At 33.7% G+C, this 15,369-nt stretch overlaps 2 protein-coding genes across 2 annotated transcripts; one reads left to right on the top strand and one right to left on the bottom strand.

Moving 5' to 3' along the window:
- Positions 1 to 2,555: 2,555 nt before the first annotated feature.
- LOC107924786 (uncharacterized) lies at positions 2,556 to 6,575 on the top strand. Its single transcript, XM_016855378.2, has 3 exons — positions 2,556 to 2,813; positions 4,067 to 4,269; positions 6,011 to 6,575. Exons 1-3 carry the CDS (start codon positions 2,718 to 2,720, stop codon positions 6,348 to 6,350), a joined length of 639 nt encoding a protein of 212 aa, XP_016710867.1. The 5' UTR covers positions 2,556 to 2,717; the 3' UTR covers positions 6,351 to 6,575.
- A 401-nt stretch (positions 6,576 to 6,976) lies between these two features.
- Positions 6,977 to 15,024, bottom strand: LOC107924777 (uncharacterized protein At1g51745). The gene is made up of 4 exons (XM_016855368.2): positions 14,471 to 15,024; positions 12,154 to 12,710; positions 11,676 to 11,978; positions 6,977 to 8,813 (listed from the first exon to the last, which is right to left on the bottom strand). Exons 1-4 carry the CDS (start codon positions 14,647 to 14,649, stop codon positions 7,516 to 7,518), a joined length of 2,337 nt encoding a protein of 778 aa, XP_016710857.2. The 5' UTR covers positions 14,650 to 15,024; the 3' UTR covers positions 6,977 to 7,515.
- Between the last annotated feature and the right edge of the window lie 345 nt (positions 15,025 to 15,369).

Raw genomic sequence — 15,369 nt, 5'->3', positions numbered from 1 at the left:
CCAAAGAGTGCGAGCTAGGACATGTGCGAGCGTAATTATTATGTTCACCTTAAAAGCTGTGAGCTATGGCAAGAGAGAGGACTCCATATTGGTTGAATGTTTTTAGTACACCCCTAGAGTTAACTAGCTTACTTATCGAGTCTAGCATACTTGTGTAATGTTGTATTGATGTGCTACCCCTTTTGCTGCAAAAAGGTTAAAGATTTCTAAAAACTCACTAAGTTTATTTTAAACTTGCCTAGTTTTTCTTCTTTTCCACCTTTCAAGTACCTTAGGTTGCAGACCATTTGAAGGGACTCAGCCAGAGCGCGACATCATTTGTAAGCCATCCTTCTTGTAATTTCTGTACATGTACATTTTGGGGCAACACGCAAATTTGACCAGCACTTGTTTTTACTCTTGATGTATTTACCTATGCCTAGTTTGCACCTATATTCAGTTCTCTTATGTAAGAGGTTTGACATTGTCACCTCACAAAACATTGGACCTTTATTCTAAATGATCGAACATAATTGTATTTACTGGTTCAGTTTATATTCCATACGTTAGCTAGCTGAGCGTTAATTAATAGTGGTACACCATATTTAACTTGAAGTGAATCATTATTTTCTTCTTACCATACGTCATTAAACTTCTCGGTAACACTCTGGCTCATTGATCATCCCGGTGAGCATAGTGGTGTTACTTGAATGCAGTTGGTGTGATATTGAATTGGCTAGAATTGAAGTATTTAAGTTTTATTTCAGGTGTTTCAGTCTTGTACTAAAATGGACCTTATAGAAACAAAGAGTTACGTTGCGATGATATACTCCCAATGTCGCAACAAGACCAAAGTCAATATATTACATCAAGACGAGGAACCCTCAAAGTCACGATGTCAACCTAATAGTTTGCAAACATTACAATTTGGTCCTAAATTGACCTCGAGTTAGCAATAAAGCTTTCGTAAGTTCATGTAAGATCCAAAAATGATTATGCATCATATTATACACATGTTTTACTTATATTTGAATGTATAATTGTTTTAAATCATATATAATTTGATTGTAATTGCTCCAACAACAAATGTAACAACTTGTAGCTCAAACCCGGCGATTAGGTCGGATATTTGAGTGTTATAATTCCAGCTAAACACGTCTAGGGAATTACAATATTTTGTAATTACTACCTTAATCATTACATTTTCATTCAATTACTTTGTATTGTCCAAATAGACCCTAAATTAACTATTATTATTTAATTCAAATAAACAAACAAACAAAAGAAAATATCCAAAGAGCTTGTCTATCCTGATAGTTCATATAATCATATTCGAGCCATTTGTTTTTTAATGTGAAATTTAATATTAAAATTTAATAAAATTAATTTATATTTTTATAAAACTCTTAAATGTTAAAATATTACACGTTAAAACTCTAAACCTTATACCTTAAACACTAACACCTATATATTAAATTTTTTTTTACTCACAACTTTAACCCCAACCTGTCTTAATCTAACACTTTCCTAAAATCATAACCCTTAAATTTAGTTAAAATAATATACCATAAACCTTGCCTTACTTTTTTTAATTGTTAATTTTATTTAATTAATCAACACTAATTAAAATTAAAATATTAATTAAAAATTTATTTGGTATTAGAAAATATATAATATTAATTAATTTTAAAAAAAATATGAAGTGATATTTTTTATTCGATATTTAAAAAGTGATTTTTTTAGGATAATTCTAATCTATATTAAGCCTTCGAAAAATTTGGTGACATTATTCAACCGAGTGTCAACTCTATTAACTAATAACTAAAATATCGTTGTTTTATAAAGTAAGTATATTATTTTAGTCTTTTATCTTTTTATATCTTTTTAAATAAATATAAACATTTCAATAACTTTACCTTTAAAATCAAACTCTTAATTAATTTTTATATAATATTTTTATAAATTTATTTATTATATAAATTTATTTTTCACGCAATTATGCTAGTAAGGTAATTTAATATAATTGAAATTCAATAATAACGGTTTTAATCAAGAAATAATATAAAAGGGTAAACTATATTCAAGATTATTAAATTATTAATAAATTTAATTTTTTGGTCACTCAACTTTAAAAATTTACAAAATAATTATTAATTTATTTGTAAATTTTATTTAAGTCACTACGTTATTAAAATTGTTATTGTCGCATTGTTTGCACAAATTAAAAAGTTTCTTGCCTCTTCTTTTCTATAGTTTAATTTTTTTCATGAAATAGTTTTGAATATCACAAATTTACAAATCAAAATTCAAACAGCTTTCTACTTTGATTTCAACACTAACTGTTAGATCGATTTAAATTTAAGGTATATTTTTCTATTCGTCTATACCATCGTCAAATCGAAGCTCAGAGTTCGCTAGCTAGACTTTAATGCAAAAGATTTACAGTTTTAAATAAAAACTTTAAAATAGTTTAGTAATTATTTTATAACATTTTGAAATAATATAATCTAACTAATAATTATTATTCTAAGGTAAGTTGTAATTTACCCAATATAAAAAATACATAATATATCTAAGAGCCACAATTAGCAAACAGCAAGCTTTGGTCTGGGTACCAACTTTATGTTTTCTTTTTCCCTTTCAGAAAAACAACTTCCTTCATCCTAAGTAATTTGTATCTGTTTCAGACAAAGAGAAAATCTCAAGTTTTGAACAAGGGCTGTGCAAAGGAGAAATAGATGGAAAGAAAGGGCTTAGTTTTATGCAGTGTTGTCGCCTTTCTGGGAGTATTATCAGCTGCTACTGGTTTTGCTGCTGAAGCTACTAGGATCAAGGTAAGTTTATATATAGAGTTTTGATTAGATCTTCCGTGATGAATTTCTTATAAATTCTTGTCCTTTTTTCCCTTTCTTTTTCTTTTGGCTTTGCCTTACTCCTGTCTGTTTTGGGGTGATCAACACTCTACAAAAGAATAAAAACTGCTACTTTAAAAAATATATATTGTCTACTTCTCTTTTTTTTTCCTTTTAAGTATACATGGGGGATGAAAAATGAAATATAACTTAAGAGTTAAGACATCTTTGTTTTAGTGGGTATGGTATTTTCTTTTAGTAGAAGACTATAGCTTCTTCTTCTTTTTAATGCTTGTGATTTCTTATGAAAAATTCCTTGAGAAACATAGAGAAGCCAGATGGTATTTTCTTTTGTTTTTTAGTGCTTGTGAACTCAGACATAGAAGATAATGCTTTGAGAGCCCTACCCTCTGGTATTTATTTAGCTAAGTGCCTTTTTTTTATTGGGAGTTTTTCTGAAGGGATGAATGTATGAAACAGAAGCATAGAGAAACCAGATTTTTAACATAAGCACAGGGAAGTAAAAATTCAATCTATTTGAGGGCTAGTCATTATTATTATTGAAAAGTTAATGGAGGAGAGATTCATTATAGACCAAAGTGGGATTTGATCTGTAGAGTTTGAAGTCTTACCAAATAATGGGAGAGTTTCTAGCAGTGAGGTTTCTGTCTCTTTTTCATCATATTTTAGTCATCCTGGCATATAGAATGAGTATTGGTTAAACCACTTCCATGTTCCACTTGCATGAGTTCAGTTTTGTGCATGCTTTGAATGGGACTTTGGGCAAGTTCTTACAACAACCCTTTGATTAGTTAACTTTAGTCTCTTTTGCACATTGAAAGCAATTTATTTGTCTCCATTTTCACTGTATTCCATTTTACGGGGAGCACTAATATTTCATATAATTGGATGTTTCTTTAAAATTTTGAGCTGAATGCTTGCACTCACGAGTCCATGCTATTTTTTTGGAAGCCTGAGTTAAATTGTTAAGTGCAGAATCTATGGTGTGGAGAGCTTTATGTTTCTAAAGACAAGTACAAATGGTGAAGTTACTTGGTTCATCTATTTTGTCCAAAATACCTGCTGGAATTAATTTTCAAAATCTGTTTTAATTGGAGCTTGTGAAACTGAAAATATGAATGATATGCTACTACTTCGCCATGCATTAAGTTTACTTGGATATATGTTTTCTGGAATTCTTGTGATGACCAATTGTTCTTTTTTCCCTCATATAGGCTTCAGAAGTTAAGTTCGTATCCACTACACAATGTTCTTATCCCCGGAGTCCTGCACTTGGTCTTGGCTTAACTGCTGCTGCCGCACTTCTGGTAGCTCATATAATTATTAATATTCCAACTGGGTGTATTTGCTGCAAAAGAACCAGTCGAAGTTGGAACTCCTACTGGACAAAAGCTCTTGTCTTCTATGTTATTTCTTGGTGATTCTCGAGCACTTGTTGATATGACTTTTTTCCTGATTTATTTTTCGCATCATATGTTTTTTGTTTTCTTATTATTATTGGTAGGACTAGGGACTAAATTTTGGAACCTGGATCTTGTGCTTTCTTCATAGGATAAGTAGCCTTTATTGCTGCACTACTCTAACGACCTGTATGTTCAATTTGATTTGTTCATGATAGTTATTATTTCCTTTTAAATAAGAGGACACCATGACTCAATCATCCTTATCATTTTAAGCCAAACTGGCTTAATTTGATGTTTTTGTCTTTTGGGAGAAGAATAAATCAGCTTTTGATAATAGATAGATGCATTTTTCTAAAACCAAAAGAAGTTTTCTCCACTTGCCTGTTTGTTGTTGTAGAGTGGGGCACAATCATCATCATACTAAGAATAATAAAAATAGCTTCTATGCAAAATTTTAGTGGCATTCATTTAAACTTTAATGTCTATATTACTCTGGTTAATTTTTTTTAAATGAAAGAATCCTTAACAGGATTCTTGTTTGAGTGCGGATGCCCTAGAGTTTTGTTTTAGATACGGATATCCCATTGTTCTGAAGTGAAGTTTGGTTTGCTGGTATCTCCTGGTGAAGTCATTTCTGGCTTTCTGGCTTCTTCTTCTTAGTGATGTGAATTAAACATCTAGACACTTTTTGCTTAGATACTTATACCTAAGTCCTAATTTAGGCGACATCTACTAGTTATCTTCTTAATAAGATGTTTGAAAGAAATTAATTAATGAAATGCTAGGCATTTGCAGTTGTAGGATCAGTAGTTCAACTAGGTGTCTATTGTGACCTCAAACTCGGCTTGGGCTTTTCCATCTTTTGACAATCAGTTAGCAATTGGTTTTGGGTGCTTAGCATAATATCAAAGCCTGGGGGTGGGACATGCATTGCCTTGTATGTTCTTTGTTGATTTATGGTTATAGTCTGCTTGTTTTGCCATTGTTTCAGTTGGCATTTGGCCTACATATATAAGTGGGGTCTTCAGGCCGGTTTCATTTGGGTGTTGTTGTGGCCTTATATTCAAATTGGAGTTGACTGTGAAAGAGGATTATTTGGCTTAAGAAGCATAGGATTAGAACCTCAATATATGGGTGTCTAGTTGATTTCCAGTTCTGCATGTTTGTTTCTGTTCGCCAGTTGCTTGAGCCAAGGATTATAGGTTGAGAATATGAGTGGTCTTTGGACTGTTAATGTGCCTGGAGAAAGAACTTTGAATTGGAAGGATTCATAGGTGTATGGATTGCAACTCTTGAAGTTTTCCTACTTGTTATTGAAGTTTGTGATATCATTTTTTCTTGCCACTGTAACCTAAGAACCCATTTAGAAATAAACTCCAAAGAGTGTCAGCTTTTTTTAATTCATTTTGTTGATTTTTACTGCATAGAGGGAGATGAGGACAGGTCTGGTATATCTAGAAAATTTTGTAATAAAAGCTTCAGCTTGCTTTTAGTTAGAGAATGGCTAGTGAATAACTTGAGAGAAAAAAAAGAGCGTTTACTTGCTTAAATAGATCTCTGAAGCTCAGATCTTCTAATGTTTGAAAGAGTGCCTGAATGTTAATGTGAACTTTAAAGAAAGCAGAGGTGTGTTCTTGGTTATTCCATGTGATGTGAGTAGTCCCACTTAGGCTTAATAGTCCAATCTGGTTTTGCTTGTGTGCCGACTTTCTGTCTTTGAGTAATGAATCAAATGCTTATTCCATATCCATGCAGGTTCACATTTGTTATAGCTTTCCTTCTCTTGCTAACTGGTTCTGCACTCAATGATCAACATGGTGAAGAGAGTGTGTACTTTGGCAACTACTACTGCTATGTCGTGAAACCCGGAGTCTTTGCTGGGGGAGCTATCTTAGCCATTGCAAGTGTGGTTTTTGGGATCTTCTATTATCTCACCTTAAACACAGCAAAGAACACAAGTGAACCTTGGGGCAATTCAGCTGTTCCAAATCAGGGTGGCGGCATAGCCATGGGACAACCTCAGTTCCCAACCCAGACCTCTCAGGATCCTGTTTTTGTACATGAAGATACTTATAACAGGCGGCAGTTCACTTGAGAATTGTAAGACCTTGTTATTGCTGCATGCACTGCTTGTAGCAAATGAAAATGATTCCCCAACATAAATTTTACAGAACAAACTTTAAGCAGAACCGGTCGAAGCTTTTCATGAAGATTTGTCAGATAGCGAAATTCATCTGGTTTTCGTATTATAATCTTGAATATGTTGTATTTATATTCTTCTTTTTTTTAGTGTATTTATTCGTAACATCTTTCAATTTTATTTCTTCTCTAAAATCACCCTATTTAACAAAAGAAGAGCTCCTATTTTATAAATCTTATCCCACTTGAAAAGTTTAATTTTGAAACCTAAAAATAAAAGTAAAAAGTTAAACTGGATTAGCGAAATTTGCACTATTGCTGCTAATAAATACAATTTCTTTTTCGCCCAAAATGGAGTTCGGTCTTCCCAGAAAAAGCTAAAATACAGCCACCATATGAAGTAACCGAGTCAGGTAATTGTAAAAATGTGAATACATAAGCTTGCTAGGAGCACAAAAGAAACTCAGAATATATATATGTTGAAAATGGAAGAACAAACGGATAGCAGAACCCAGCCATCCGGGATTGTTGGTTATATCTGCTTGAATGAATAGCATTCGATTTATAAAACCTACTCCGATATAAATAAAGTACTTTTCAATATAATAAGTGTACACATCTAAAAACAAATGTAAAAGTGAAATATATATGTATGTATAACAGATTCCACCTGCTAATGCTATCGCCTTTTTATCCTGTCCTGTTATTGGTAATATTCACTTTTACAGTCAAAATCTACTTATGTTGGTAAAACTAGACAACCATTTCCTGACTGCCCGAACAAGAGTAAAGAATAATGGAATAGGCTGGCCCGAGGAAACCAGATTTTATGCAAATTCCGAACCGCCTGCTTCTTGTTCCATTGATTTCTCAGAAACAAATGTCAAGTGAACCCCTAGAACGCTACAAGTAATAAATATGTTCTTATCATGTAACTTAGTTTCGAAGCTGATTACCTTACCTGGTTCATCTAATTATTGGAAAGAAAGAAGACACCTCAACTTGACAATGCTGACAATGCAGTTGGTGGTGGGAATGCTTTTTGTCAAAAAGAGGAAATTAGCAATTGCTTATTTTGCTAACAATATTTAATGTCTCATCGTATCAATGTACAATGTAATCTATGACGGACCTCTTACTGCATCACTAGTGGAGAAAATCACTTTACTAGCTGCTTTTGAAGGTGGCCTATTGATCTTCTCAAGTAACCTACTAAATACTAGTTTGACAGGTATGCAAGCCACTGTTGTAGGTCCAGATGACTCTGGTCTAATTAATCCATCCATTTGGTGGTTATCGCTATCATGTATAGGCTTCAAGCTGAGTTTATGTTCTATACCAATTGAAGACAGAGCTCTTGTTTTCTGGCTAGAAATTAAGCTTACCTTCTTCGGTAACTTCTTTTGGAATTTCCTCTCAGTTGGAGAGCGTGAACCATGAGATATGCTCTTTTTAACCAGGCCTGCCTTATAATCAGAACTTCCTGTATTGTACTTCTTGAAAGGTGGTTCACCTTCATGGTCCAAGGATTGATATTCAGCTGCTTCATAACTACCCAATGCAAATGGCGGGTTGGGCCGGGGGACCCTAAAATTGGTCCTCTTGGCAGTCCTCCATGCAGGCGGAAGTGAAGTATTTCCATCATGGTTATTTAGTCCATTACTGAAATAACCATTAGTTGGGAGAAGGGTGTCAGTTGAACTGTCTTCTAGAGCTTCAATTTGAATGGGATGCCCTATAATGGCCTTCCCATCCAACTTGCTTAACAATGAAACAATAGGTACAGGAGGTTTCTGATAGCTTGCTTGGACTTTCAAATCAACATCCATCAACATAGATCTTCTCTTCCCACGGAAACTACGATGGGCAGCAAATGTCGGATCAAAGTGCCACACTCTTTCCTCCCACTCTCTTTCCACAGCAGCATGGTTCTCCCAAGGCATTCCTTCCCAATCAGTGATGTTATGGTTGAAACTATATCTCCTTCTGAATGTATCCCTTGGTGTACGCAAGTATCTTCTATCATCAAATCCAACCATTTGGGTACAAAAATCTTTTGCACTCCAATCAGCCACATCAACATCATCGTCGAAGTCATGATTTAAATGAGAACTATGACCTAATGGCCTTCTTCTAAGAGTTCCCCTTTCTTCATGATATGTCCCATAAGTAGATCCATCATAACCTCTTATCTCTGCTGCATCCATGGACCTTTTTGTCAGATTTCGCATGTTCCTTTTCCCTTTTAGCTGCCATTTGGACACTGCTTCATTCATAGAAAGGTGATCATGAGAATAGAAGTGAGACATCTCACCAGAAAGAGATGACTCGTCAGATTCTCCCTGGCCCATGCTTCCACCTCCTAGGCTGTCCGGCCTTCGAAAGCCACCCAATCGGACTTCCTTACAAACAGTAGCACCTGAATACATAGAATAAAGAAATAATGAGAATAGTAATCAGTTACCAAAAACTACCAATAGTTGGGCAGGCCATTATGCTTTCCAAACTAAACATCAATTCCATCATGTAACCAACACTGATGTTTCTTGGACTCAAGCGCAGGTGTCTGTATGTGTCAAAAAATCTGATTCATTAATTGCCTTAAATCCAAAGGATCCATAACAAAATTATGGGTGCTGAGACTCATAATAACATTAATATAATAGTATGCGTTTATTCAATTTCAATAGACTTTATTGAATCATGAATGGGCTTTCAAATATCATTGTACATTCAATTTTTTAAAATGAGTTTTGAATGTAAAAATTTTCTGGACCCAAGTTGGCCTGAAGAAGTAGATAAACTATGTGTAGGTGTCCTAATGGACCCAAAACAGAGCAAAATGAACCAAATGGATAAAAAAAAGGTTGGCAGAATAAACATGATGAAAAGTAGTCACATGATTGAGCTTAGACTTTATGACACTTAAATGAAATTTCCAACCATCAAAATTGTAATTATTTTCTGTCCTATTTCTTAAGTGTATTTCTATGTTTCACTAATCTTCCTTCTCCTGTTTTCTTCATTCTCTTTCGTCCTTCTTTCTTCGCCATCTCCCTAGATAAGCAAGGAGAATTCAACACATATCCCATACCCACACTCATATCCATGTCTATTTCTGTCAACACGGTCTAATATGCTGAGTCCAAGAGCAGAGATCAATACCACAAATAGTTAGACAAGTCACGATGCTTTCTTGACAAAACATCAAATTTCTAAGGTAACCAGAAGGACATCAATGGATGGCAGTCAAACCATAGGGGGCCATGCCCACCCAAGAGTTATCAAATTCCCACATTTTGATCGGCAAACTAAGTCAAATTCAAAAGATTATTTATATACACATATATAGGCCCTTGAAAATTGTTAATGTTATATTACAATTCTATGATTTATATTATTTTCATGCATATTTATATGCTGACATCTAGAATAGGGTATTTATGAACCAAGGAGAAATTCTGAATTCATACATAGCCAATAAACCAACTTTCAGATTCCATTCTAGATCTCTGCTTTGGATTAAAGCATTATCTTTCAACTACAAATTTTGACCACTTTACTCTATAATTCATTTAAACTACAATAAATACATATATATTATGAGCAAATTTTATAACAGTAATTACATTTTTTTATGAAAGAGAATTTCAAATATTTCTTAGGTTAATATACTAAAAAAGCCCTTAAACTAATACTCTTTGTTTAAAGAAGCCCTTATACTATTTTCGTAGTTAAATAAGCCCCTAGCCTATAATTTTTTTAAAGAAGCCCTTATACTATTTTTGTAGTTAAATAAGCCTCTAACCTATAATGTTTACCCATAAGAGCCCTTGATTTTAATGTCAAAGTAAAAATATTTTGAATTTTAGGTAAACTAAAAATATTTTGAATTTTAGGTTCTTTATCCTAATTTTTTTGTTAATGCAATAGAAATTATATACACTTTACCATCAACATAAAATTTAAAAGAGTAATTTGAATTTTCAAAAGAGTTATTAAGTGTATTATATATATAAGCACTTTCAAAAGAATTTAAAATATTATTTTATTTTTATTTAATAAACTATTCTCATCAAATTTATATCAATATTAAATGCAAAAAATTCAAAATATCTTCCTTTAATATTAAAATCAATGGCTTCCATGGGTGAAAATCATAGGTTGGCGGCTTATTTAACTACAAAAATAGTATAAGGGCTTGTTTAAACAAAATGTAGTAGTTGAGGGGCTGTTTTAGTATATTAGCCTATTTCTCAACAACCAACAATTACAAGTATGTTTAAACTAAAGGAACACCATTAATGTGTACAATGCTCCGTTGTTCAGACTCCATAATAGGTAGAGCACTTGTGTCAACACAACTCAACACAGATATTTGTATGGGATCTGGGTTGGATTCTCTAGGGAGATGGCAAAGAAAGATGGAAGAAAGAGAATGAAAATAACATGAGAAGGAAGATTGGAAAAGCATTGAAATGCACACAAAAAGAGGCAAAAATAATAAAAATTTGGGGTTGGAAATTGCATTGAAAAGTCAAAAACTCTAAGCTCAAATACATGAATACTGTTTATCTTGTTTCTTACACCAAGGTACTTGTCCTTTTCTATCATCCATTTGGTTTATGCTGCTTGGTTTTTGCATGTTTTGGGTCAATTAGGACACTTGGGCTTCAATTTAACTACTTTATGCGCCAAGGAGGTTGACTAGAGTATTAGAGCTCAAAAAGGTTTCTCAAGGTTTTAAAGTCCAAAGCCATTTTAGAAAATTGGAATGTACAATAATATTTGAAATCCCATCTATAATTCAATAAAAAAAATCTCCATTATAATTGAATTAACATAGACTACTTTATTAATTTATAATGTGTCCCCCACACCTGTATCGTAGTTTTAGATCTTTCTTAGCTGTATCTACATGTCTTCAATTTAAGACACTTAAATGAATTAGACACTTTCGCACATGCCTCCACCCAACACCTACACCTGAGTCTGAGCTACATAGGTAACAGAAAACAGTATGTGAAACTTAAGGTTCTCAAGTCAAGTAACAGCAACAGAAGGATTGCATGCCTGCAGGATATGCTCAATCCTAAAGTAGAAAAAAGACTTATCTAGGATGCAAGATACTCTTCCCAACATAATGCATGAAACTTGAACTAAGGATTGCATGTCTGTAGGATATGCTCAATCCTAAAGTAGAAAAAAGATTTATCTAGGATGCAAGATACTCTTCTCAACATAATGGATGAAACTAGAACTAAGAATAAGATCAGTTAACCTGAGTGTGAAGTGATATCTTCATCCATATCTGGTTCAGTCTCAGATGAATCAGACTCTGACTCAGATTCAGAGGAAGTTGATTCAGAAGAACCAGATTCAACATCTTCCAAGAACTCCCTAGTATGATCTTCAATAATGTGACTACGAAAAGGATAAGAATCACACTCCACAAAATGGGAAGGTGACATCTCAATCTGAGTTGGAGGAATTTCTTTATAATCCAAGGCATCAAATGACTCAGGTGGGAAGTACATGCATCTGCTCCTCTTTGCCTGGGAAACACCTCGTCTCTGCTCCCCTCCTGAAATAGAAGTAGAAACAGCACAAACATCAGGATGCAAAAAATCAAGAGACATCTAATTTCGCACTATTCTGCAACACTTTAACAAAAGGATGTCTCATGCTATATCTATTGACAAAAAACAGCTAAGTAATTCCCTCATGTAACCTTTTCATTTCATCTAAACAAGATTTACCATTTATGTGATTGTTCCTTCCCATGCTAGAAACCTTGCCGGAAGGAGATAGAGTCTCATCAACATCCATAGCACCATAAGATGTAAGCTTTTGTTTTGCATATGCAGTTTTGAGCCCCAAATCCTGCAATCCTCTCATCCGGGGTAAGACTTCAGCAGGGTTATTTTTCCAACTTGGTTGATTTTCGACTTGGTCTTTCTGCAAGTTTACAGGGCTGCTCACTGTCTCACCCTTGATGGAAGTATCTTGACTCCTGGATTGATTTGATTTTGACTTCCCAGGTTTCCCGTTACTAATATCTGAACCTCCAGAATCCTTTTTGGTGGAACTAGAAGATTTAGTTTTTGCATAGGAAGGTCTATCAAATTTTCCTTGTTTTTTCAACAATTCCTTCTCAAGTTCAAGTGCATGAAGGATAGCATCTTCCCGTCGAGCATATTTCTCTCTTTTCTTGGGTGGCATACCTTGTGAGGATTCTGCCCTTTCAATGCAATCATCAAACTCCCCACATCGAAATGCCTTCACACGCTTAGACTTTTCTAAATTGTACCAATCACTGAGAAGAAAGGAAAAAATGAAAAAGTCTTACAAGCAAAATAAAGTGAAATCAGACAGAAGATTATATATCATAAATATTCTAATCAAAACAAGGCTAAAAAAAAATAGTCATGACATCATAAAGACTATATCCACAAAATATATACAGAAAAGGGAGACAATAAAGCAAAAGGAAGTCCCAGGAAAATTCTCCAAATAAGATGACCACAAAAACAGTTGCAAAATGATGGGAGTAATGCAAATCTAAAAAGTTTATGTTCCCAGGTTATTTCCACATTTTCCACATCAATTTAAAAGAATTAGAGAACTTCAAAATTTTCCAGACAAATGGGGATATGAGAGGTAAGGAAGACAACCTGGATAGGAAAAAATATAAACATGCAAAAGAGGAAGGGAAGGAAAGGAAAGGTGATAGTCTTTCCATGATGTAGAGGAATTGTCTAGGAAAATATGACACGAATGGATTAATTAAACTTAGGGGCCACGTTCTAGGACCAGAACTCGTTTAACATAGCAACAAATAACGAAAGCATTTATATAGCAAAGAAATAACAGTATCAGATTCTCAGTAAATTAACAATCAAATTAGCATAACTAGAAGTCAAAGTTGCCTCAAATACAGTTCTCTTCTAATAAACTTCAGATATGCTAGTGGATACCAAAGTTATTTGTTGGCCTAAAACTTGAAAAGAGAACTTCTGACTTATTATGACATACAATAATCGCCAAAAGACTACATAAATAACCTTTCTCCATACTTCTAAAAGTCAGTTTTGGCTTGTATCTTTCATGGAAATGTAGAAAACATCACTATGGCATCTCTTACTCTAACATGGATAAAAAAGAAGCAATGAAATAAGATAACAGATATTTTTATGTTCCACTGCTCAGAATAAGGTTTAAAGGGCCATAGCTAGGGCCATAAAAATTCAACAAGTACATTGTACAAGGGCAAAGTCATATCCTTTTTGACATTCTTAACTAACATAATAGTGCAAACATTATTCTAAGGACATTAATGACGTCAAAGTGTTACATTATTAATTCATTGAGCAAGGTAACATATAATGTGCCATTAAGAAAATAAAAATGTGCATGGGTGTGTACGGTGGTAACGGTGCTAGTCTTTTACAAATAATTGTTGGTATCTATTTATAGGTCAAGCATTCAAATAATAGATGAACAAAAAATTAATTGCAGCTCTGATTAGTCTTCCACCCTATTCTCCTCTCTCTTTAATTAAAAACAATGAAGTAATGATATATGTCATTCAGACCCATATTTAGATTTTAGATCTTCAGAAACCTTTCTGCACAGTGACAAGGAATAGACTCTGGAGAAAACCATCAACCATTCACAACTTCCTAAGCAAAACTAAAGATGAATCAAAACCGAGATCAAATTATAGTGCGACACCAGAATACTTCATTTGCTCTTCATGTCTTATATTCGTAGGATCATTCTCACTTTCTGTCTGAAACTCAATTAATCCTTAACATGTTGGTACCTTAAGTTCGTAAGACTCGGAACAACTGGACTTCATTTGCTATAAACACTCCTAAAATTGACATAAATCTCATTATTCTCTATTCTTCCGCTACTACAATTCTATCCTGAATCACAGACTGCTCTAGGAGTATAAACAAGTAAAAGTTCTACATTTGTTTCTTTAAAAACGACTTGTAAATATTTTCTTTGCAATGCTCAAATGAATGAAGGCAATAAAATTCACAAATAAGAACAAAAAATAAGACTTACACGCTGGCATCCTCTCTGCCAAGAAGTTTGACCGGAGTTCCGGTCCTTGGAGACATAAGGTGAGAAGTTGGTAACTCTTCGGGGCCCAGTATCTTCCCCGGCCACCATGAACCGTTCCTCCGTCGTACCCATACGATCGACCCGACTCCTCCTCCGTCTGATCCTATTCCACTCTCCATATCTTTCTTTCTAAACACTCTTTCTCTACCTCTATCCCTATCCTTATTTCTCAATTTTCCGTACAATTAACAGATATCCCATCTATATCTATAAAAACAAACAGAAAAGAAAGGAAAAGCAAAAAAGTTTAAATTGAAGGTCTAAGAAGGGGGGTTTCAGCCTCCGGCGAAGAAAAAGGAGAAACGGAGATTCCGAAAGCGGGAGAAAGCTATAGATCCGAACAGAAGGATTCGGGTTAGGGTTAGGGTTTCCATTCAGAAATTAGATTTGGGGATTTTTGTGCATTTCTATTTTTTTTAGTTTTTTTTTTCTTGGTTGCATTAGGGTCTCTCTTTGTTTTTTTTTTTTTTCCCTCCGGTCTCTAGAAGTTTCTGTTAGTTCCCGTTCTTTCAATAGCATTATTTATTCTACAATTGTTCCAAACGTGAAAAACTCCAAACCGGTTTGAACAACCGGTTTGTTTTATTTTTGGGTAAATGATATCATTACAAATTAAATGATAAGTTTTATTTTAGTCATTTAATTAAAAAATTATAATTTAATTATTAAATTATTCGAAAATTTTTATTTAAATACTGAATTATTTAAAAGTTTTTATTTATGTCACTAAGTTTTTTTTTTTTTAAGTTTCATTAACAAGCTCCAAGCAATGATTCGATGATTGGTACAATGGATCAATACCTATCGACGAATAGAAAAACATATTTTAGGTCCAAGTT

This window comes from Gossypium hirsutum, chromosome A02 (genome assembly GCF_007990345.1).
Source record: "Gossypium hirsutum isolate 1008001.06 chromosome A02, Gossypium_hirsutum_v2.1, whole genome shotgun sequence".
Lineage (NCBI taxonomy): Eukaryota > Viridiplantae > Streptophyta > Magnoliopsida > Malvales > Malvaceae > Gossypium > Gossypium hirsutum.
This window is presented reverse-complemented; position numbering and strand designations above follow the sequence as displayed.